The 24,265-nt window shown below is 37.9% G+C and overlaps 8 protein-coding genes across 8 annotated transcripts; 3 read left to right on the plus strand and 5 right to left on the minus strand.

Annotated features, from left to right (window-relative positions):
* Window positions 1–89: 89 nt before the first annotated feature.
* RHIMIDRAFT_241331 (putative nitrilase family protein) lies at window positions 90–1,381 on the minus strand (the record flags this gene model as incomplete). Its single annotated transcript, XM_023609562.1, has 8 exons — window positions 90–217; window positions 272–327; window positions 380–478; window positions 531–684; window positions 740–788; window positions 844–1,008; window positions 1,069–1,167; window positions 1,229–1,381. The coding sequence occupies 8 exons, from the start codon at window positions 1,379–1,381 to the stop codon at window positions 90–92; spliced, it is 903 nt and encodes a 300-aa protein (XP_023462532.1).
* RHIMIDRAFT_70635 (uncharacterized protein) lies at window positions 1,234–3,991 on the minus strand. Its single transcript, XM_023615584.1, has 3 exons — window positions 3,949–3,991; window positions 3,846–3,894; window positions 1,234–3,782 (listed from the first exon to the last, which is right to left on the minus strand). The coding sequence occupies exons 1-3, from the start codon at window positions 3,974–3,976 to the stop codon at window positions 1,610–1,612; spliced, it is 2,250 nt and encodes a 749-aa protein (XP_023462533.1). The 5' UTR covers window positions 3,977–3,991; the 3' UTR covers window positions 1,234–1,609.
* Window positions 3,985–7,783, minus strand: RHIMIDRAFT_294909 (leucyl-tRNA synthetase). The gene is made up of 3 exons (XM_023614134.1): window positions 7,467–7,783; window positions 7,119–7,415; window positions 3,985–7,055 (listed from the first exon to the last, which is right to left on the minus strand). Exons 1-3 carry the CDS (start codon window positions 7,485–7,487, stop codon window positions 4,176–4,178), a joined length of 3,198 nt encoding a protein of 1,065 aa, XP_023462534.1. The 5' UTR covers window positions 7,488–7,783; the 3' UTR covers window positions 3,985–4,175.
* RHIMIDRAFT_267831 (uncharacterized protein) lies at window positions 7,776–10,401 on the minus strand. The gene is made up of 4 exons (XM_023612027.1): window positions 10,118–10,401; window positions 9,621–10,063; window positions 9,265–9,572; window positions 7,776–9,212 (listed from the first exon to the last, which is right to left on the minus strand). Exons 2-4 carry the CDS (start codon window positions 9,922–9,924, stop codon window positions 8,082–8,084), a joined length of 1,743 nt encoding a protein of 580 aa, XP_023462535.1. The 5' UTR covers window positions 9,925–10,063; window positions 10,118–10,401; the 3' UTR covers window positions 7,776–8,081.
* On the plus strand, window positions 10,064–11,440 carry RHIMIDRAFT_267836 (uncharacterized protein). The gene is made up of 2 exons (XM_023612028.1): window positions 10,064–10,357; window positions 10,410–11,440. The coding sequence occupies exons 1-2, from the start codon at window positions 10,347–10,349 to the stop codon at window positions 11,128–11,130; spliced, it is 732 nt and encodes a 243-aa protein (XP_023462536.1). The 5' UTR covers window positions 10,064–10,346; the 3' UTR covers window positions 11,131–11,440.
* Window positions 11,441–12,398: 958 nt separating this feature from the next.
* RHIMIDRAFT_219372 (MFS general substrate transporter) lies at window positions 12,399–14,233 on the plus strand. The gene is made up of 6 exons (XM_023607378.1): window positions 12,399–12,723; window positions 12,779–12,841; window positions 12,896–13,035; window positions 13,089–13,394; window positions 13,443–13,603; window positions 13,660–14,233. The coding sequence occupies exons 1-6, from the start codon at window positions 12,517–12,519 to the stop codon at window positions 13,899–13,901; spliced, it is 1,119 nt and encodes a 372-aa protein (XP_023462537.1). The 5' UTR covers window positions 12,399–12,516; the 3' UTR covers window positions 13,902–14,233.
* A 223-nt stretch (window positions 14,234–14,456) lies between these two features.
* On the plus strand, window positions 14,457–16,979 carry RHIMIDRAFT_267844 (small-subunit processome). Its single transcript, XM_023612029.1, has one exon. It carries the CDS (start codon window positions 14,865–14,867, stop codon window positions 16,956–16,958), a length of 2,094 nt encoding a protein of 697 aa, XP_023462538.1. The 5' UTR covers window positions 14,457–14,864; the 3' UTR covers window positions 16,959–16,979.
* Window positions 16,980–17,231: 252 nt separating this feature from the next.
* On the minus strand, window positions 17,232–23,119 carry RHIMIDRAFT_241339 (uncharacterized protein; the record flags this gene model as incomplete). Its single annotated transcript, XM_023609563.1, has 6 exons — window positions 17,232–18,047; window positions 18,097–19,415; window positions 19,460–20,677; window positions 20,744–20,837; window positions 20,886–22,764; window positions 22,812–23,119. The coding sequence occupies 6 exons, from the start codon at window positions 23,117–23,119 to the stop codon at window positions 17,232–17,234; spliced, it is 5,634 nt and encodes a 1,877-aa protein (XP_023462539.1).
* Window positions 23,120–24,265: the final 1,146 nt, after the last annotated feature.

The following is a 24,265-nucleotide window of genomic DNA, read 5'->3' on the forward strand; positions in this document are numbered from 1 at the left end:
GGTTTTAAACTGAAATCATTAACAAGAGCTTCATGCAAAAAAAGATTTGTATTTAAAGAATTAAAACATATTATTGCATGATCATCCGCTCATGGCTTTTTAGCGCCAATGCCATCTTTACCAAACTCAACTGATTCAGAAACGTCATTATAGATATCAAATCTACGTTGGTCGTATAATGGGATGTAGGTGCGTACATTCTTGACTTCTTGAGGATCTAAATGAAAATAGATGAACAGCTCCGTATGAATGTTGGGTGGATTACACTTACCAATATCAGCATACACAATCGTTTCTTTTTCTTCACATGTTGCGATAACTGTGCCTCTTTAAGAAATAAAGTAAATAAACAAGAAGAGTTATTCTTTCTTTATCTTACCTTGGGTCAACAACTGTAGAGTGGCCCCATGAGTGGTAATCTGCATTTAAATCGCGTGCGGGAGCACAGGTAGCGACATAGATTTGATTGTCAACAGCTCTATGTGCAATATTGTAAGATATTAGCATTTAAAGGAGATAAGGCATCAAACCTTGCACGTTGTAATAGTTCCCAATGCAATGGACCAGTGGTCATATTGAATGCCCCTGGATAGATCATAGCCAAACAACCCTTACGTGCAGCAATCATGGCCATTTCAGGGAATCTGATATCATAACAAATACCAAGCCCAAGTTTACCATATTCTATTATAAAAATGTAAAAAATGCTGTTTGTCTCTTTGGTTTTATTGCTCCATACTTGTATCTACAGATGTTAACCAACTACCAGGAGATAACGTTTCACTTTCCTACACAGACTGATTAATTACACCAAATATTGAAATAGCCCTGCCGTAGACCAACCTTGAATGTGATCTTTCCAGGAACATCAATGTCGAATAAGTGAACTTTTCGATGCTTAGCAATCATAGCTCCCGAAGGATCATAGACAGTTGTCGTGTTATAGATTTTTCCAGTTGCTTCTTCTTTTTCAGGAATGGAACCTCCGATAAGATAAATATTGGCATCCTATTTCCAAACAAAACTTGGTAAAAAGAAAAGATACATGTCTGTATGATAAGAGCATACTTTGGCAGCTGAGGACAACATACTAACAGATTCTCCACCTTCTAAAGACTCAGCAAACTGAGGAAAGTATTTTGTTCCATAGGGTGAGTTAAAACATTCCTAAAAGGAAACACAATTAGCTCAAAGGTAAAATGCATATCTATGGCCTAGTTAATCTTACAGGTAAAACTACGACTTGAGCTCCATTTTTGGCTGCTTCAAGAATCTTTTCACGAGCATGTGCTAAATTAGCAGTTTTATTGAAGCCTACGCCTCCTAGCTGAACAAGAGCAATTTTAAAGGGAGAAGATTCAGCTAGAATAGATTTTGCCATGGTCTTGATTGCGTTCTTTATCACCATTCGCGTGAAAAGACAGGAAAGCAGAAGTATTTCCCATAGCAACTCATAACCAAAAGTTCCGATTGGCTTATCTGAGATTATCCGGTATTTTGTTTTATTGCATAGTTTATTAATGTAAGTATGGTACAATTGAATATATACATGTATTTGTGATGTATGTAGTGAAATGGTAATCAATACAGGATCTATATTGAAGAAGGCTTAGGCGTAAGGACATGAAACACAATCACAGTCATCATCCTTTACTGTTTGAGACCTAAACTCTTCTTCCATCATTCTAACATAGTCACTCACTTGACCTTGATAGGGTTGTAATCTAACCTCGTCGTAAACTATAGTCAGACATATACGGAGATATTTATGAAGGCGAGGAATCAGTTCAATTATCTCTGGTGGCATCATGATTTGTACTTTTGAGATTGTCAGCAACAGTTGCCAGGCATTCATGAGAATACGCATATCAAAGTAGCAATCTCCTGATCGTGATCTCAGATACCTGGCTAAACGCACAGTGTTGAATGAAGCATGTATACCCATCATCAGAATTCGTTTCTGTACATGATATTCACTGCCACCAACCACGGCCTCAATTGTAGCAAAGTACTCTTGATCGCTTCCTTCAAAGTTGATTTTACGACGAAGTTCCAACAATTTTTCTATTCGTTTTATCCATTTCTTGTTGACCTTTGACTCATCCTTTACCTCTCCACCATCCCAATATGTCTTTAGCATTTTCCATTCATTTTCAGGCTCAGGCAGACGTTTAGGTAAATAAGACTGACAAAAGACCAACCATTCTTCATAAGCAGCTAGAGTGGTTAGCACAGGTACGGCACTGTGGGCACATTCACGCTCCAAGGTAGCATAAAACTTTTCACAACTAATGTTGGAGTCAAATAAAGGAAGTGATAGCCTAAACTCTGGGGGTAACACCTTGGTATACCAGTGGAAGGTTGCCATCTCTACCTGGTGCCCTATTAAGCCCACTAGGTGATATATGTCGCTTGAATAAACGCATCGGCTAGCCTTATGAACAGCTCTCTGAAGGTGCAAGATATAAGAGTGCATCTTAATAAACCATTTCTCCTGTACTGAATCGTCGTCTGCAGCTTGCCATTCTCCTTCGTTAGAATGAACGAGCGTGCAATAAGGCAGTCTGGTTTCACTCCTATTCAGAGCAGTTATCTGTGCTTCGGATATTTCTACAAATGTTTCCACGCGATGTAAATAGTTTAATAAGCGCTTAAAGTGAATGGCCTCACTCTTTTTCTGCAAATGTATCAGACTTTTGCTCTTTGTATTACAGACATTGCTATAGTTGGGCTTTAGAATTGCAGCAACTCTTTCTGCCATTTCAGTGTATAGCTTGCTATCTTCAATCTGTCCAACTGCTGAGGTATAAACGGCCATAAATACATAAGTAGTAAATGTTTCCAAGTTGCACTGATCAAACATATCCGATAATGCGTCTCGAGCCCTCTCGAAATAGAATTTTCCATATTCGACTAGTGATACCGAAGGCAAGCATGAGACTATATGCTTGCATCTTAGAGTGCATACAGTAGCACAAAAGGCCATCACAGCGCTAGACGAACCTGTGTCAATGAAAAGTCTAAAGAATGTAGGAACATGAATAGCCAACTGTTGAAGATGCTGGCAGCGTAGATAAGCCTGTATTAACTTGCTTGTGGTCAGCTTTATATTCTCGGAGGAGCGAGCGACGACCATTGTGTCTACGTCAGGGGTGCTGGGAGTAATAAAGATTTGTATCGACCTTGCAACATTTTTGCAGTGAACTTTACCATATTTTCTACGAAACATTTCATTTAAAGCGCCAACCAGTGTGTCTTCTCTTACACAATTTGCCACCGCAGGAGGAAGTCTTGAGCCCAAGTTTACGACCTGTAGGACTCGATAAAGATTGTTGTATAAATCAGAGTAAGTGTTGACATGCGTATCAATACAAAAGCCGCCGTTCTTGACTGTCAATGTCCATGAGGGCCCGCCTGTGGCCTCACTGCACCTGGATACATCAACATATGAGTCGTCTCCAAAAGAAACAAGCCGTTTTGTGCGCTTGTTTGGGTGTTTGGAATAGCTGGTATCAGTTTTGGTCAGAGGGGAAATGTACCCATCGTCAGTACTGGTTACGCTTTTGTCACTGTCTTCAATCAAGGAAGGGGGAGTCTGTGCTGGTGAATTGCCAATGCTTGGGTCTCTAAGATTGGACATGGTCGCTTCCATGTGTGCTAGTCCATTCTTTAATGACTCAATTTCCTCTAAAAGTTTGCCTTGTTTTGCAAGCTCAATGAATTCTTCATCGGTAGGTGAGTAATTAACGATATAAACACAATGGAGGTTGAGTTTATGACATCTATTTTTATAGGATATCAATATACATTGTACACAATAAAGTCTAGTTTGCCTCTTTTCAAACCTCTCACATGGAGTTTGGCCATTACATTTCCGTTTTTGATTTCGGCACTCTAATAACTATGTTATGCTTAAATTGTATTATATATTTTGTTTTAGAGACTTGCCTTCACAAGTTTGTTTCTTGTATGTCATGGTTACAGAAAAAAAAAAAAAAAATAGCAGCTATAACAAACTGTTACTGCGTAGATATCATTTTTCTGCCTTCATTTTTATTTTACGCTCCAATTTTTTATGCGTCCTTGCCATGTTTGTCCTAGTGACAAAAAAAAGGGGCTTTATAAATTCAGCATTTGTGTACACATCTCTTTACTTTATTGTTTATCTAAAAAGATTATTTAATCTCATTTTTAAAGCTAAATGAAGGAACACCAGGGACGGCACTTTCGGCAGCCTTCAGATCTTCTTCAGCCCATTGGTCGTGGCCCAAAATTGTAACTGTATGGAATCCAAGAGCACGTTTTATTTCATCCATAGCTGTTTCAAGAGTTTCAATTTCATTGAAGATCAAAGCACGATTGAACGCAGAAGGTCCCTCTTTCAAAATCAGCTTCTTTTGCTCTTGGACAAAAGGCATCACCTTCTTATCCTTCAACATGCCTTGAGCACCAAGTTGTTGTCGGATCTTGATATCGTCAAATTGACCTTCAGAGTAATGTTCTTTCATCACGTTCAAGGTAGCCTCTTGCCATTCGGGGAATTTGGTGGCCACATAGATCTTGAGAGACTTTGGCTCACTGGGCTTGTATTCAGCTTCAGCAGCCTTTCCTTTCTTCTTCTTCTTTACCAAATTGAGCTCAGCGTCACGAATTGCCTTGATAGTTTTACGAATATAGCGAGTAGCAGCTTCCAAAACTTCATTCACTTCAGCACTAGGCTTAGGGAAAAGAGCATTCACGATCAAACTTTCCTTTTTGAGAAGAGTTCTCCAAATGTGTTCAGACCAGTGAGGAGTAATGGGTGACAAGAGTAATGCTTGTGTTTCAATATAGCGCATGATAAGATCCTTGTGCATACCAGTCTCGGTACAAGCAATCTGGTAAGCATCCTTGGCAGCTTGGAATTCATACACACCGTATTTAAGGACATCACGATAGTAAGTAGCTTCATAGGCATCATTAGTCAATATGATCAACTTGTTCATTTCATTCTCAAAGATCTTGTCGAAAAAGTTGAATTCACCCGTTCGAAGGCTATCGGCTTTAGCAACTTGTTCTTCAGACCATTCCAAGAGAGTGTAAAGACGCAAAATAGCAGCGTTGGCTGTGGCATCCTCGAAGTTAGCATCTTCTATTGAGTCACCGGCATCAGCAAGAGCAAAACGGGTTGCATCGGCACCATACTTGCTGACAGCATCGCTCATTGTCATAAAGTTACCAGTACTCTTGGACATTTTTTTAGAATCAAGCATCAAGTGACCGTTTGAACGAATACCGCGTGGCCATTTATCTTCGGGGAATATGGCTGTATGATTGTAGAGGAAGAATGTCAAGTGATTAGGAATAAGATCTTTACCAGAAACACGAAGATCCAAGGGATAAAAGTATTCATATTCACGACGTAATTTGTCTAAAGTAGCTTGAGGAATACCACAATCGGCAGGATAGTCGCCAAGTCCGAAGATGTAGTCCCAGACGCTGTCTGTCATCTGTTCACACTTGATACCAGCAGGACCAACACTGCTACCTCTCAAATCATTATGCAAGAGATGTGCAATAGTATAATATGCCATGTAAATGGTAGAATCAGATAAAGACTCGACCAAGAATTGCTCATCCCAAGGAAGCTTCGTTCCAAGACCAAAGCTACGAGCACATGCCCACTTGTTGAGCCAGTCCAAGACCTGCTCAAATTGATTTCTGGTTTCGTTGCTATAAGTGTTCATCTGGTCTAAGCATTTCTTTGTCTTGGCCTTCCATTGCTCTTCACCGTAATCGAGGTACCATTGATCCAAGAGAGCAACAACACATTCATCACCAGAACGAGACATGACAAGACCCTCAGGTTCATTATAAATAAAGGCTTCCTTTGAGTTTATCAAAATATCTCTAATCTTGTTCTTGGCCTCTTGGACTTTCATACCAGTATATTCACCAATGCACATGGTACCTTGATAGAATGCTTCCTTGTATGCAAGTTCTTTGGCTTCGGCAAGTTGAACACGATCCTTTTGAGAGTTGATCTTTTTAATTTCACAAAGCTTAGGTGCTGTAAGATTACCATAGGAAGGTGTTTCAATGATAGGAATAGGATCGAATGCCACCCACTCGGGCTTGACTTTGTAATAGTCGGGCTTCTTCTTAAGATCGGATAAGGTAGCATAATCATCAGGAGAATCAGATGGAACAGAAGTAACGACACCAGTGCCCTTGGTGGACAAGACATTCTCCATAGGAAGGACATATACAGCAGGATACTTGCTTAAGGGAGCATGGATCTTGGTGCCAACAATGTCTTTACCGTCAATTTCAGCAATCTTGTTGATGACACCTTCCTGAGCAAAGATCTTTTGATATGCCATATTACGAGCGGCGCGTTCGGTACAGACATAAGCTTCGTTATCATTAGCATAATAAACACCGTACTTAATCTCAGTTCCAACAAAGCAGTTGGTTTGACCGTACATGGTTTCAGGTCTAAGGGTAGCAGCTACTAAATAAATCTTCTTTCCTTTGAGTTTCTCATCGCTAGAAATCAACGCTTCCTTGGCGGCATCAGACCATTCGAGCACTTCCATCTTAATAGCCGTATATTCTTGAGGACCAAGGGCTTCACCAGAGGCACGATCGTGATCCATACATGGCTGCTTATCAACAATAGAATAGATTGTATAACGTTCGCCAAATTTGACTTTTTGCATAGCTTTCAACTTTCTCATCTGCCAGCGTACAAATGCATCGAAATAAGGATTGGCATCTGTTGTGATGAAAGAACGTCTCCAGTCAACCTTTGCACCAAATGCTGTCATATCAGCAATCGTCTGAGGAGGAAAGAACTCGGTCCAATAATAAGGATCAGCAAACTTGTGAATTTCGGTAATAGGAATTCCCAAGGAAAGCATGATTTGGAATTGATATGTGACATTGCCCGTCTTTGCGGCAACCTTACTCTTGACATTTTTGTTGGCTTCTGTCGCTTCTTCTTTTGATTCATCATACTTTTCAAAGTTTTTACCAAACATTTCTATTTCACGAGCAAGTTTGTCTGCACAAGCCTATGATGGAGTCAACAATAAGTCAAAAGAAGATATAGAGAATGTATCTTTTTGAAAGTATACCTTGATGGGCATACCAGTACAGTGAAAGCCCTGAGGAAGGAGTGCTCTTTTACCTTTCATACGTTCATATCCAATACCAAATTCAACTTTGGAAAAGGTAAAAGCGTGACCGAGATGAAGACGACCATTCATGTAAGGGAAAGCCATACAACTCATAAATTTAGGATGAACTTTGTGAAGGTCGTCAGTATTGGGGTGTTCTTCAATGGTGGGTGCATTGACTTCAAAAGTCTTTTCTTTTTCCCAAAGAGCGCGAGCTTTGCCTTCAAGTTCGCGAAGGGCATCACGTTTGGCTGTCTAAAGTACGTGATTAGATGACACTTGGTTTATGTTTAAGCAGCTTATTACTTTGGGTGCTTCTGTCGACATTTAGCCTAAAGAACTGTAGAGAAAAAGTTTTATCCACAAACTATCGGTACTTTAAATAGGCTCCATTGTTAGTGGCTTGGGTATTGTCTTCTCAGGGATGGTTTTAGACAAATGTGTACTTTGTTGAGAACAGGAAGGCGCTTGAGATTAACTTATGGGCCTCCCTTTTTTTAGGTTCACCGTGGTTTGGGTATTTGTTTTATATAATGTTTGTTTATTTTATGGTCAAAGCGCTGAATGAGTCAAATTTATGCATAAAATGTCGAGTTTTTATTGGATGTCGAAAATGGGTCCTTAAAAAATGACAGCGGTAAAATAAATATCCCAGTGATTTGCCTAAATTGAGAGTAAATGTTAACCACGTTAGGTTTAATGGCATCACGTATGTCTTGCACAGTAAAATTAGACAAATAAATTTACACAGCAAATGTGTCTTTTTTATCAAAATAACAGGCTTTTTGATTAAAACAGTTTTGACAAGAGTCTGCAGAAAATGACTATAGTGTCTATCACGTTTGTCTATAATTAAATTTACAAAAATCCACTGCCTAATTCAGATTAAAAAAAAAAAAGACTGTACAAGTTTATAATTATTTATGATAAATTAAAAGCATTGTTTGTAGTTGGAATTTCTACTTCTGTTAAAGGATGATGCTGAGTCATTAAAGTATCTATAGAGCTTGCTAAAATTGACGCTTGCTTTTCCATTTCTTCATGCTCATTCTCTAGCGAGGTTTCTAGTGCATCATATTGTTGAAGTTTAAGAGATAGTTTCTCTACTGTTGTCTTAACTGCTAATCTTGCCCAATGCTGAATCTCTTCGTTTTCGTAAGCTGCTAATTTACGTGCTGTTTCAATTGCTGTTTTTAGAGCTGTTGTTGTGGCTTTAAGCATTGCTTCCTTTGAAAAGGCTCCTTCATTTTCTTCTGGTAGCTGTGATTTTTCCAATTCTTTGCCCTTGTCATCAAGACTATCTATCTCCATTTCTTCCTGTTTGACATTGTCTGACCTACGCTCTTCTGTAGCATTATCTTCACCGGATTTGATCAAGGTTTGCATTGCTGATTTAGCAGCAGCCGAAGCTACACCACTATTGACGTGTCCTGATAGAAAAGCAATCATGGTCATGACAGGATTGGGTGATTCACCAAATGGTACTTCTTTCATTTCTGAATCAGTTGGAATTGTTGAAAGGAAATCATCATTGATAGGTAACTGTAAAAACTGGGTTATGCATTGTTCTTTAGTTCTACTTCCAACATGCTCAGATATCAATAACCAGTCATCATCATATTTCTCAATGCCTTCTAATAATCTTAGTATTTCCATATCCGTCCACTCATCATCCATGTTCAATTCAGCGCCTGAGTCCTCTATGCGTAAAAAGTCCCCGCTTGATAACACAGCTGAATATCTACCTTCCAGAAAGCAATTGACACATACTTGAACATGCTTAAACTTTAATGATTGATATCTTATTTCGCTACAGTCTGTGTTGCAAGTACTACAATTGTATTTCTTTCTGTTGTCTGGATTTAAAGGATCTTCAATAGAAAGATTCCAGGGTTTTGAGTTCTTTGTAATTGATATATCGTATACTAAATCCTTCAGATACTGTATGTCTGCTTTAGAAATGTCCTTAAAGTCTCGTTGTGACCCAGGAGGAATGCATAGTTCAGGGCTACTGTCAATATATGGATCGAATATTCTTCTTCGTGGATCATTCTAATACATTTCAGTTTTTTGGTAATGAATTTGTAACAAGCTACCATTTTACCATTGCATTTATCAGTCTATTTGATTCTAAAAAATTATGAATTCTGACAAGAGTAACCAGGTCGACATTCATTAGCTTAGGTTTACAATGAGAGACTGTTATATAATATTCTGGATTAGACTTGTATGTATCAATGATACAGTTTCGATAGCGAATATAGTCATCAGGAGTTAATGGACCGTCTTCAAAGAATTCAGGCAAGGCTATCTTTTCGATATCGTGGATTGATTCTCTATCAAACCATTTTGGATCTTGAAGTGCCTTATAATCATATGGTTCTGCACAAAGTAAGTTGATAATATTTGCTGCTATTTTTTAAAAAGTTATTACGTGTTCTATCACATTCTTCTTCTTACTTTTGTCTTCTTGATCTACAGATTCGATCTGTTGATTTCTTGGTGTCTTTGGATGTTCAATCTGTGCTGCTGTAAATTGTGAAATGTTGGTAATGTCACCGTTCAGATAGGGTTCAAATTCATTTTTTCGTTGTCTACTGCCCTGTTGTGGTCTCTCTGCTTCGATATCTCTTACTCTTACAGCGGGCTCATGACCAGGATTATGAACAGAGATTATGATGCTGTTACTATCAGAAGTATCTTTATAAGGTGAATACTCTGACGGAATGTATGTGTTGATTGGATGGTTGTGCTCTGAATACATGAGTGCTGACTAGAGTAAAGAAGAAACAGAAAAAAAAAATGATTTTTTTACAAGAGAAAAAAAAAATTGATTTCTTTGCAGAGTAACAACAGATGCAAATATATCTTACATTAGCAAAGATACTGAAAGAGAATGACGTGTAATTAGAACCCTTTTGAGGATGAACTAGTGTTACTAAAAAAGCATTGCTTAGAACTGAGTTGGGACTATTGTATGATTTGATACCACAACAAGAACTATCAAGAAAGGAATATTATCCTTTTGTCTTGGTAGAATCAAGGCTTGGAATTCCAATACCAGTATTATCTACTGCAATCAAGGAAGCACATGAGCATTATACCAAGACATCTAAACAAGACTATTCAAAGATAGAACAAGTGACACGAATTATGATATTATTAAAGCCTGATAACTATACAGCAATGAACAAAAGGTAAACAAAAGAAGAGCATTCAAATAATAATAATAATAATAATAATAACCAGGAAAGAGTTGATGATATCAAAGCATATTCATCCAGACGATGAGATACGATTATTAAACCTTGTATTTACGATACCAAAGCATTCAAAGAGTGCAGTAGCATGGTATCATCGACAATGGATTGTTACCAACTATGACTGCGTGCAAGTTCAAAATGAAATGAAATTGTGTGAGATGACATGTTGTTTTTATAAGCGCAACTATTATTCATGGTCATATCGTTTCTGGATACTTTCTAGACATCAACAAGAACATACATTGGTAGAGAAAGAGTACAGAACTATGCTTTCCTGGTGTGAACTTAACATTAGCGACTATTCAGGCTTTCATTATCTTGAGCAAGTCATGAACTTGATGAATTGGAAGTTATGTCTAAAAGATCAACATATGAAATGGCTAAATAACTTGACAATTAAATTCCCTGGTCATGAATCCATTTGGTGTCATAGAAGATACTGTTCCAACTTGTATTATACAAAAGATTATTGCATATCACAACATCAATTTGTATGGGACATCTTGAATGATAAATACATGGAGCAAGCATTAGAAATGACTCGTTTGGATGAACAGAGACAGTTTGCTCTCAAGTTTGGCCTATGGCTATCTATATTAGAAAAACGCCGTTGCCATGATCAATATGCTTCTCTAATTGACAGTAAACTAATTTACATGTACAGAAAAACAACTCCTGATTCAACACTATTGGATCGACAGGGATGAGACTAAAATATAAAGGGACAAAAAAAAAAAAAATTTAAAAACCATCTATAATGTAAACAACCCACGATGGATTCCCACAAAGTCGTCATCCTTAACAAGGTTTGGTTTTAGGATCGACATCAGATTTGTGAATGGCATTTCTTGACTGGCATTAAAGATGCATAATTACATCAATATTGGTTGCATTTATTAAACACGGAATTTTATATAATGAATCTCTTTTATGTCCTAAAAATATCTTTATTCGGCATTTTTATATTTATATTTTCTGTCATCATTGAATTGACATAATAAAAAAAGAGAAATAATCCTTTTATGGTTCTTTAAAATGTATATATATTTATAAAAACTCCTTGATTTGGCCTTGTTTAACCTAAACATTATCTATAATTCTACTTCCATCACCGAAATTCTCCTTTTATAAAACATGTTTGATTAGAAACCAGGAAAGGGAGAACATATATACAATATGTAAAAAGGAGAAGGGCTTTTATTTTCAATTGCCTAAGCGAAATTCAATATGAATTGAATATTTCTATACATTATTATTATATACATTGTAATCAACAAACAATAAAGAGTCAAGCAAGTTGTATTTCAAAAAGGGCATAAAAGAAATAGCATTGCATGTCATTAGCCTCCTTTATTAGCTCCTTACCCTCTTTAGTTTCAACTGCAGAAAGAAGGTTATCTGAAATTCTGTAAACATAAGACTAAATCTATATTATCAAATAAAACCTTCTGATCTCCCTGTACGTCAATATATATCTCAAAGAAAAAAAAAAGCAGAATCGACCTCTTTTATACTTTCCTTTTTCTTTTCTTCTTTTCCACTCTGTACTTTTTATCACATTCATTACCTTCTTTTAATCCTTGTAAATACTATGAAAGACACAAATAGTTATAATAATCAGTCAATCGATACTCAATTTGAAGATTCACGACTATCAGCAGATGATGCTGGTACCGTCGTGTTCGATAGTCAACTTACTAGCGATTCAAGTACAATTCAATTAGAAAAATACAATATAAAATCTCAAGGTGAGTACATACACATATATGTACTTGTGGACGACCGCACTATAACTTGTACATTGCAACTAGATAATCTGTTTCGTTCACGCATAATGGCAGATTCTGGTTACATATCCGAAAAAACCATTGTTAAAAATGATCAGTATGATACAGAGGAAGACCCATACCGATGGGTTATTTTGTTTAGCGGGTTCTTGGCTCAAGTCATTAGCATGTGTACTCTATCAAGCTGGTAAACACAGGCAGATTGTATAAATTCTTTTGTTCACTAATACTCTTTCTGAATATGTAGGGGTAGGCCTATTTTTTTTTTTCTTACCTTATCAATAACACATATTCTACCTAGGAATCATGCAAGATTATTATGATAGACAGATATTTAAAGGCTCAGTAGATGTCACTGCGCTAAGTTTTGTTGGCACATTAGGTATGTCTTTTTTTGGTTTAATGGGGCCGATAACTCCGGTTCTTATGTCACTGATCGGCACAAGATGGGTACTCTTTATCGCAACCATATGTCTAACAGCTGGCTTAGTATTGGCAAGTTTTGCTCAGCAGGTAATAACAAGCAGTTTGATGCTCTCACTCTCTTCAAGTACTGATCCATACTTAGGTCTGGCAATTGTATATAACACAAAGTATTATGCACGGTATTGGTGCCGCACTTTTGTATATAGTAAGTATTGAAAAAAAAGAGTCACTAATATGTGCTGATCCCTTGTATGCAAAGGTTTCTATGTCAATCTCTCCTCAGTGGTTCGTTCGAAGGCGCGGATTTGCTATGGGCATAATGGTCAGCGGATCTGGCCTTGGTGGATTGATCATGCCTTTTATTATGACGCATCTAAACGAATCCCTCGGGGGCGCTTGGTAAATAAATAAACAATAAAAGAGGGGAAATCGATTAACTCTTTCATATACAGGTGCTATCGAATCTTAGGCATTATTACATTTGTCATTAGTTTAACGTCCACTCTGTTGCTAAAAGAAAGCCCACATATGCCTAAAACTAAAAAGAAAAGTTTAAAAGAAATGGTTGATACAAGTGTATGTAAAGATGTAAACTTTATTATCTGGTGTATCTCTGGCAACCTGAGCATGCTGGGGTACTTCATACCTGCATTCTATCTTCCTTCGCATGCCACCAAAATCGGATTACGACCTTCTCAGGGGTCTATTCTTGTCGCTGCCTTTTCTGCTGTAAATGTCATTGGCAGAATTATGTCAGGGTAACTAATCTATTGCTTCGATAAGAAACAGTATTAACGCGATGCTAGGTATCTTGGAGATCATGTTGGTGTCATCAATATCAATATGCTTTTCCTATTCGCTTGTGGGCTAAGTTCATTAATCATATGGCTGTTGGCGAATTCATTTGCTACCTTGCTGATCTTTATCCTCGTCTATGGGTTCATGAGTGGATCCGTATTCTCATTGTGTAAAGATTATATTACAACTGCTTTTTTTAATATATTTACTTATTATAGTTTATAGTGGCGCCTATCACCGTATCAATCACTGGAATAGAGAGGTATCCATCTGGAGTATGTTTATATCTTTTTTTCATGACAGCAGCAAGATTTGGTCCTTCTTTAGCTGGTGCAATACAAACAGCTACCAACAAAAATTCGTTTCTCTCACAAGAATTATTTACAGGACTTGCATTCATTCTTTCAGCATTGATAACATTAGTCTTAAAATACAACATGAATAACAAACTACTAGCCAAAATATAATATATATAATAACGTTCCATTGACTATGGTGTACATTTGAAAAGGCTTATAAGCCTCTATTGCATTAAATAAAGGGTATCGCCTTGTTTTGCTGAAAGATGATCAACAAATGGGTAAAGCTTGTTGCGTGCTTTTAATAAATTATAGCAAGCATTCTATTGTATATCTGTTTGTAAAAGGTATATGATTGTATTCGAAAGCTTGGGGACGGTTTAATTAATGTATGGTAACTCCCAGTAACATGGGAAATACCATGATTATAAAATAACCTCAGCAACGGCTCCATTCTCAAGTCATTTTTCTAGTGATTGATGTTGGATACAGATTATCGTACATTATATTCACATATTCAATATCAAACAGCAAAAGAGAAAGCTTTTCCAAAAGCATGGAGCATAACAACTCGTTTCTTCTAAAGAGAACCAGGTTCTATTTTAATTGGCTGAAATAAACTGTGACTTTTCCGAAGTTTTATTGGATGTGTAGGACTGCTTTTCTTTAAACAGTAACTTTGCTTAAATGCACAAGTATATTTTTTCAAGTTGCTGTGCTCCTCTTCTAATCAACTCATGGCTCGCCCAATAAAGAATAAAGCCAATACTCACCATAAAAAGCCTATAAACAAGGCAAAAAAGTCAAAATCTGACGGACTTGTAGCGTCTGATGTTTATGAGGCTGTAGAGCTGTCAGATCGCCGAAAAGGACATGATCTTGATGAAGTTGACAATCTGGAATATGATGCAGGCGAAATAGATGAAAAAGACGATGAAGAAATTGATTCTGACGAGGCCTTTGATGAGTCGGATGAAGAGCGTTTCGAAGGCTACAAGTTTCGGGGATCTACAAAGGTAAATATAATGATACAGTTATTATCAAACAAGCCATGAATAATAACCCTTTTATGTGTAGGCATCCGAGAAAAAACACTTGAAGAAAGCAAACAAGGACAATAATGAGATTAACATGGACGAAGATGAATCCGACCCGGAAGATGAAAGTGATATTGAAGATGAAGGTGACTTTGTGGATCTTTCTCAAATGCTTGACGGTAATCACGAAGACGAGGATGATATGGATAATGGAGCCAAGGATGATGATTACGAAGATGAAGACGAAGAAGAATTTAAAGGATTTGATGACATTATAGACGGTGACGACGAAGAAGATGACGATGCTAGTGACAGTGATGGACTCGCTAACTTTGTTGAGGGACTTGAGACTAAAAAGCGTAGACGTAATGATTCTGATATGCCCGACTCTAAAACTAAAAGACGTCAGTTGAAGGAAAGAAATGAAGCATACCAAGAGAATGAGTTTAATTTAAACACCCGTGGACATGATGGATCAAATAAGAAAATCAGCCTAAATGATCTTATGAGCACTGTCAATGATGAGTCGACATTTGGTTCATTGAAAGAAGGTATTGAAACACTCGTTGGAAAAGGAAAACACTTGACTCGCCGAGCTTTGGATGCACCATTACCCAAACGTATACAAGACCGTATGGAACGTCAAGCCGCTCTAGCTAACACAACTGAAGAGATTTCTAAATGGCAACCTACGGTTCAAATGACTCGTGCTGCAGAACATCTTTCGTTCCCACTTCAGGACAGCTCTTCTTCACCAAAGGATGGTCGTACAAGTGCTGCACTAGCAAGTAAATTCAAGGCAGAAACAACTTTGGAACAACAAGTGCAACAAGCTCTTGCTGATGCTGGCATGAAAGATGAAGAACTCGAAGCATTTGAGGCTTTAAAGTTAAATAAGCTAACTGTTGCTGAAGTGGAAGCAAGACGTAGAGAACTTCGTATGATGCGTGAATTGATGTTTCGTAGTGAAATCAAGAACAAACGTTTGAAGAAAATTAAGAGCAAGAGCTATAGAAAATTAAAGCGTAAGGAAAAGGAAAAGATCACCTCTCAAGTACAGGAAACTTCAGAAGTTGATTTTGAAGAAGAAAATGAAGACAAGATGAAGGCTGCATTAAGCAGAGCCGAAGAAAGAATGACACTGAAACATAAGAATACTAGTAAATGGGCCAAGCGTGCATTGGCTCGTGGTGTTCAAGACGAAGGCACTCGCGAAGCTATTATGGAGCAATTACGTCGTGGAGAAGAACTTCGACGTAAAATTGAAGGGTCAGAGTCTGAAGATGATAGTGATGACCATGATGATGCAGCTATTTTAGAAGAGATTAACAGCTTAAAACAAGATATTGAACAAGATACCCAACCACAAAAAGGCATACTTTCAATGAAATTTATGCAGGATGCCGCTAAACGTCAATCAGATAATCTTAAAAATGAAATTGATGAGTTCGAAAAGGAATGGCTTGCTCCAGATAGTGACAATGAAGATAAAGAAAAAGAAGAGGATAACTTTGTAATGATATCAAATAATCCTGGCCGTATGGCATTTGGTGCCAAAGCCAAACAAGTGCAATCTAATGATGAACCAGAACAAGAAGTAAGAGAGGAAGATCAATTTGATACTGAGGACGTTACACCTCCTGTCACTGATTTCCCAATTACAGAAATAAAGATTGTTGAAACAGCAACTGAGAAGCAACAGAATAATAAAACAAACAAGATAGAAAACAAGAAAAAGGAAAAGAAAACCAAAGTGAAGATTGCAGCAAGCAGTACTGTGAAAGAAGCACCAGTACAGAAAGCACAACCCAAGAGTCATAAGAATAATGATGATGTATCCTTAAAAGCTCCTAAGAAGAGTGTTACTTTTGAACAACGCGAGCTTGTAGCAAGAGCATTTGCAGATGATGATGTTGTTGCGGAGTTTGAAGAAGAAAAGCTGGCTGAAATTGCTGAAGATGGCGATAAGGTCGAAGATCTGACTCTTCCAGGTTGGGGTGCTTGGGCTGGAGCAGGTGTGAAACCTAAAAAGAATAAAAAGAAGATTATCAAGATTACAAAGGGTATTGCAGCAGATAAGCGAAGAGATGCCAAATTGGCACATGTAATTATTAATGAAAAGGCCAACAAAAAGGTAACGTGTATATATTTCGTTTTTATCAGGCTGTTACTTATATTATACTCTTAGGCCGAAAAATACCAAGCTGTTTCTGTACCATATCCCTTCAAGACATTGGAACAATATGAAAGATCTCTTACTACTCCTGTTGGTAACGAATGGAACACTACGGCAACATTCTCAAAGATGACGAAGCCTCGCGTCCTCACAAAGTTAGGCAAGGTTATCGATCCTCTCTCAGCTCCATTTGTTTAGCTGCATAGAACAATAAACTGTTAATTATTTGATTCGTACATATTAAAAAGTTTTTGGTATCATTTTTATTCGATATAACAAATAAAGCTAATGCTTCTTTAAACAGTCTTCGATACATTGATTTATAAACTCCTTTCTATTAGACATATTAATGCCAAAACGTCTGCTTAGTTGTTCGCGAACTTGCTTTTTTGTTATTGTCATGAGATTTGCAGTAGCTGTAATTCTCTGTACTTCTCTTTTAATTTCTTCATCTGTTGGATATGAGGTATCGTGTTCTCCACCTACAACTGTAGGGTTGACACCCATACCTTGGTATCCTGCTTGATAGCCACCATCAACACTGTAGACTGAAGGTGTGGATAAATTAAAGTTGGCCTGACCAGGAGCGCTAAATGATGGAACACCCATCATTACTGACGGTGCTCTTCCTGCCAGGTTTTGCTGAGAGTATCTCAAACTTATATTATCGCTTTGATAGAATGTCCCAGGTATAGCACCTGCCCCGCTTACTGGAATCTGGTTTATACTTGGAGCGTAATTTACGACAGGAGCAATATATCCAGGATTCATGCTTGGGTATCCTAAGCAGGACGCTGATGAGACATAAGGATTGTTTGCCGTTCGACGTGAGGTTGAAGTTATAGTGGTTCCCTTGGTCTCGACCGAGCCGTTCTCCCATAGTTCATTTTCATGATCGCTCCATTTTTTAAGAGGTATAGCTTTTGGATCGAATATACCTTCGTCTGCCGGCAGTACCTTCTTTTGACCATCCTCCCCAAGAACAACACGAGTATTTCCCCAAGAGAAATCATCAAAGTGCCAAAAAGAATAAATAGGAATGAAGAAGGAAAAGATCGGGATTGCCAGAATGTAGACTATCATCCATCCGATGTGTTCCCACTACAGTTACATTAGTCTAGAGCCAACAACTATTATAATTAAAGCTTACCTTTCTGCGCAGAATAAAAATGATTGCTTGCAAGCCATAAACACCACACAAAGTAATCAACGAAATCAAGGGAACCTGGTCTGCATTAGTTGCTAACTGATAAATCAGGTAACCAAGGTAGCAAACTACTGCTGGCATGACCAAAGTACTCAACAAGTCCAAGATGACCACAAAACGCATGGAAAAACAGCAGAAGCCACAGAGTTGAGGTAAGAATACAAGTTCGCCCAAATTATGAATTGTAGAATTGATCCAGCGTCGTCTTTGAGATAATAGCACACTCCATCTATCAGGTGCATTCGTTAAGCAGCCCGCATCAGCAGTGAACTTAGTTTTATATGTTGGAAAGTGCTTCAAGATTAGTGTGGTCAAATAACGGTCTTCACCCAAGTGCAGCAAATTCTTCTTGTGAAGCGTATTGACCTTGTTTTCAGCATAATCGTCTATCACTTGATTGCTAACCAGCAGTGGCTGGTTTTTACCAGGGGAACGTACGCGATACATACAGAAACAACCTGGTAAGCAAGTAACAGAACCAAATAACGATTCAAAAGCTTTGGACAAGAAGTGAGAGATATAGTATTCATAGACTTGAATCATAGTAACCCAGCTGTCCTTTTCGTTTGCTAGTTTAGTTTCTCCACAGAGACCTATGACCTTTGCGTCATGTACAAAGCAAGATACCATCCTATTGAGTGAATCAGGCAAGACCTCTGTATCTGCGTCAACCATTAGAACGAATTCATAAAAGCTTGGGTTGACTCCAATAACGTTTTTGATTTGATGATATATTTCAAGTTCCATTGGAGTCATTGGGGATTCAAAGTGCACCTTGTTAAGAAACCGCATGAGCACCATTTGTGAATCTCTTTTTCCTCTATTTCCTGGCTTCTGTCTTTCATTAGGAGCGCCAACCTTTACAACAACAACATAAGGCACCACATGACCAGAACATTCATAAAGCCCAGAATAGATTTTTGCGGCGTTGTATTGTTTAGCACCTTCACCGAGAGAAAGGAATGAGAGTGGTTCAGGATCAACATTAGCATCAACCCCGAGAATGTCAAGTACAATACGTGGAGTTGATCTATCGTTGCCACTACCGACAATCATACCATCGCAAACAAGAAACAGCAGTTTACGTTTGTCATCATATTTTAGTACTGCAATGGAATCAATTGTCTTTCTTAGGGACTCTTCTCCTTCGGTGTAGCAAGGAACCTGGCATATGATAAATTTATCATAATCTTCTGGCTCTCGAGATGTCCCAAGTTGTAATGCGGCCAAAAATTTGAAAACGATAACAGCACAAAGAAAACCTATGGAGTGTTAGGTGTATCTACGTATATTTTTGGCTTCTTACCTGTTATAATTAACAGAAAGTATTCAGAAAACAGGCACTGTACCGAGCGTCTGGTATCTAGTTTCCCAACAAAGAAAAGATTTCGTAGACAGACCAATTGACGGGCTCTTAGTTCGCTAGATATAGGTAATGCATCAAAGTGCTTTGATATATCAGTTCCTGCGAGCTGTCGGAACAACTCAACAATACTGTTATCCATAAAGTTGAGATCGAGATTTGCTGGAGGAGACAGCCCTTCTGGTGCACGTGGAGCTCTTCCACCCATAAGATAATAAGTCAGATCGTATACATCACCATGTAAAATAGCCCAGCTGCGATGCGTATTGATTTCACCAACGCTCACAACGTTTGTTGCCTGTCGTAGAATATCTGATGGTTCATACCCCATAAACCCAAGGCGATAGTTCTTTCTGAGGTAAACCATTTGTTCAAAATACCAATCAGGGCGGTAGTCATTCGTAAAGAACCTAAAGTCATGATAGGCAGCATTTTTGTCTGTCAAATTTGTTTGGAAATCAAGGACAATTTCTTCGGGTATCCTCCCTGTTATTCCATCACAGAGGGCCGAGACTTGAACAGGAAATAGGTTGGTAGCGTCCTTTCCGGCGTACTCAAATATGACATTGTCAGGAATCACCTCTGACGCCCAGTGATGAGGAGCAAATTTTGTCAAGTCAAAGACTTCACCTCGAATAGCAACGTAAGCATTATCCTTAGTTGATTTCGCTTGAAGCTCTGAGACAGAGTATACGTCTTGATGAGGGCAAATAAGAGGGCCAAAGAACACAATAAACACCACCATAGCAGCCGAGAGTAAGAAAATTAAAATACACAATGCCACCTTTTCTCTCCAAGCTAGTCTCACATCTTTTCTACTCATTCCTCCACAATGGTGAAGAAAGAGAGAGGGTGCCCACCAGGTTAAAAGCCATACAAACAGTAGCCATTTTTTTCTTATATTTGACATTGGCTCATCGTCTACTTCCTTTTGAGGATCAGCACCAGGAAGCATATTTGCCTTCTTTTCTGTGTCTGACTTCATGTCATGAGTGCTGTTGTTACCAAATGCATAATTATTTCGGTTATCAAGAGTAGCCTGTGACATTAGGTCTGATCCAGTGTAGCCATGCAACCCAGCTTCCTCCATATAATCATCTTCTGACATAGCTGTTGATGCAAGGTCATCATTAAATGAGTACATATCAAAAGGCCTTTGTCCTGGTGATGTACCACGAAAGTTAGGCTATTATATCCATTGAAGACATTGTCTATTATACTTTATACCTTTTGATGATAACTTTGCTTTTTTGGATTCATTTTTTTCAAGGCTTTTCAAGTCATCTTCCAACACTCTAAAAGCACTATTTGAAAGAAATACCTTTAAAATAAATTAGACATCGCTGCAGCCTTAAGATATCATACTTACTTTGCTCTCACCAATTGCCATCATTGTCTCATCCCATCCTAGGGCTTGTAATACAAAACGGCATTTCTCTTTAGCTGACAGGGCTGGATCTATCATTGTATTTACAGTAACCGGTAGAGATATGTAGTATCTTTCCCAAAATTCCTCGAACGTAAATGAAATTGTATGGTAGCCTGCCTTCATTCTTTTTATCAAAGCTTGCAGCTTGAACAATGTGACTTGAGAGGATAATTTTTTCATATCGCAAGAGTTTGGTAGAGATAGTTCATTGGGCCGCATACAAATGACATACCAAGATAGAGTGTGCGATAGGGCATTGGTAAGATCAAAAACACCAGAGGTTAAGATATGACCAATTGTTGGCGCATCAGGTTGTAAGGAAACGGATAGTGCAGACTTCACGTCCGCTGGTTTATGGTCTTGGTTCAACGATGCTGCTTGATGGCTTTCTCCTGTAGCGATGGTTGGTGATCTTAAAGACTTAATGGCTTGATAAGGTGAATTTACTCTACTTCTAGTGCCATCGTCCTGACCAATTATTGAATCGTCAAATAGACTTGCTACTAAACCGTTAGCGGAAGGAGGATTGTAAGCATTGCCCTTGAAGAGTGATATGAAGTCGTTTAGAAGGTAGTCTTGATTTCTTTCACTAAAGTTGTAAGGGCTGTAAGTGACGGGCCCCCAATAATGCTGGATAGTAAACACTTGAAGGCCCGTATCCTCTTTCTTTAACGAAAGAGTTTGGTCGTTTAATGCTATTTTATTGGCTGATATAAAGTTGTGAATTATTGTCTGATCGTCATCATATCGCTGCTGTTGACGGGAGGCTTGGGCATTCATGATGCTCCAGAGACCCTTAGAAGGATGTATGTATATGTCCATAATAGAATTGGATATTGGTTTATCAAACTGTACTCCAATACCTTGCTCTTGATAGCAACTCTGATCAAATAAGGTTGAAAACATGTAGTTATGCATCGTCTCCTGAATATAATGAAACGTAAATTGATCAAATCCAGAGTACCCTGTTTGAGAGCTCCAACCAGGCATGTCCAACAAGGATATGAAGCAATGAGAGTTTTTCGGTGCTAGCTTGTCATTTAGCTGTTCAATAATCCAAGTGTACAGCAAGCAATAGAGTGATTCGGCTAATTTATCTCTTTGATGACTGGCTTGTTCGGGGTTCAAGAATAGAGTTGTAATGTCCCTTTTTATCAGTTTACTCTTGTAAGTAAGTGTGTTTGCTATAGCATTCGGATCTACGCCTAATAAATCTGCTACTGTATGCAATGTATCCGTATTTTTTATAATAGCTGCATCCTGAGCATTGTTTGGATCTTCAGCAAACTGTATGTTTCCAAGATGCAATATGGCAGCCAAGACTTGATAAATTTGTCCTATTCTTTGTTTTTCCGGGATCATCGCCTTAAGAGCAGCCTTTAGCTCGATTTCGCCGTGAGCATCATCAATAGAAGAAGCTCTGGATGTTGCAGTTCTTGACAAGTATTGATAACTTGACCAGTCCGACAACTCTAGTCGTGACCTCTCTTCATGAGACGCACCAGATAGTAGAAAATAAAATATATGAAAGTTTCTTTCGTTCTGGTCGGCATGGGTAACACGGTGTTTCTCCAAAGCATAGGGCAAAAGCTTTGCACCAGTAAATCGTCCTTTTTCTGTAAAGTGCATTTCAAAATATAAGCAAGACCTTGATGAATCGTCATGAATAGCTGCTTTCGCATGCGTGAAAGCATGGATGATAGCTTGAGCATGAAGAATACTCGGGTGAAGTTTGCTTGGTTTACGATGACTGCTTAAAGTAATAAGATAATCAACAGAGCTTTGAAACTCCTTGGTCTTTCCACTTCCAGACTCTCCACTACAGTATCATTAATAAGAGCTAAACTGATCACAAGCACAATTTACCTAAACAGTATTGATTGACTAACCCTGGTCCTTCTCATGTGCAAATAGGTATGGTTTATGAGCTGATACAAATGTGGTTCTCGCCATTTATTTAGCTTGGCACTTTGGGTGTCTTTATATTCTAATAGATAGGCAGCTTTATTATTTTCATTGTTTATACTTTTATATGGGTTTAATGAAACGAGTATTGAGGGACCAATGGATGTGTATGGCGAATCATGTAAGTATCTTTGACGCAAGGTCTCCACAATATCCTCTGTTACTGAATCATTGATCAGATCTGTTAAATCGATTATGCTAGATTGCATTTCTTGATTAGATACACATGAAACAAAGAATAAAAAAGAAAGATGTAGTAAAGTAGAAACTTTGTAGAAATAGACTTTCCCCTTTTTTTTCGCTTTCTTGTTTATGGAAAGCCTCTGGTTCTTCCCCCTTGCTATAGAGCAATCCCCCTTAAAAGTGCGGGTGTATGGTCTTTTATCTTTTCTAATAAATAAATATGTGCAATAAGCATAATGCTGTCTAGATGTAAATGTAAGCACTATTTAATAGAGTCAGCTCTTATTCTAATACCCATAATGACTTAAAGAGAAAGAGGGGTAGTTGTTGATAAAAAGAAAATAGGGGAATGATCCATGACATGAAAAAGATACTTTAGGAGTCCATGTTTAAAAATAATCTTGTCGCGTACCCCTTTTCTCTCCTGTAAGACATATAAAAGACATTTCACTTTCAATTGGTTCATATAAAAGAGCGCTGGATTAAGTTAATGTGATACAGGGCAAAGTAGTCCTATAATGGAAATAAGGATCAAAGCTCTTGTTACCCTTATCGTGGCTAAATGACAGCGACGTGTGATTATTCCAGTTTCATATTGTACAACTTGTGTGCGAACTTTGCCTTTTTCTGATTCATATATAGTGATTTGTGTTTGAAAATGGTTATGTTGCCGAAACAAAGACTAAGGATATGATTGTCCCTCTCCTATGGTATAAAAGACTCTTTTGAACCTATTCCTGCCACCAATTCTCCAAATTAGAAAAATGTAAAGAGAACAATAAAACAATTTTTTATTATATTATATTACTGAGAATAAAGCGCCTATGACAGCATCCTTAGTCTTTGCTTCGGCAGCATAGCCATTTCTTCTAACAATCTGGTACATATTTCCAGCTGCAGTTTAACCAAAATACAACTTGGTGATCTATTTCAACATAACTCGACTTCAATAGTAAATTCCTACATTAACTACTCAATATAATATTACGGGTTGAAGGTGATAAAAATTGGGTTGGTATTCTTCTTAGACTTCTTTTTTTTTTTTGGTATGAGGACTAATGATGACATTTGGTCCTTTACTTGTAATGCCATCACGTTCTGATGACTTTTGGTGCAACCAATAAATCATATTTCTTGACTTTATGGTCAATGTAGGTTACAGGTTCCAGTTC

Source organism: Rhizopus microsporus (genome assembly GCF_002708625.1).
Source record: "Rhizopus microsporus ATCC 52813 unplaced genomic scaffold scaffold_21, whole genome shotgun sequence".
In the NCBI taxonomy this organism is placed as follows: domain Eukaryota; kingdom Fungi; phylum Mucoromycota; class Mucoromycetes; order Mucorales; family Rhizopodaceae; genus Rhizopus; species Rhizopus microsporus.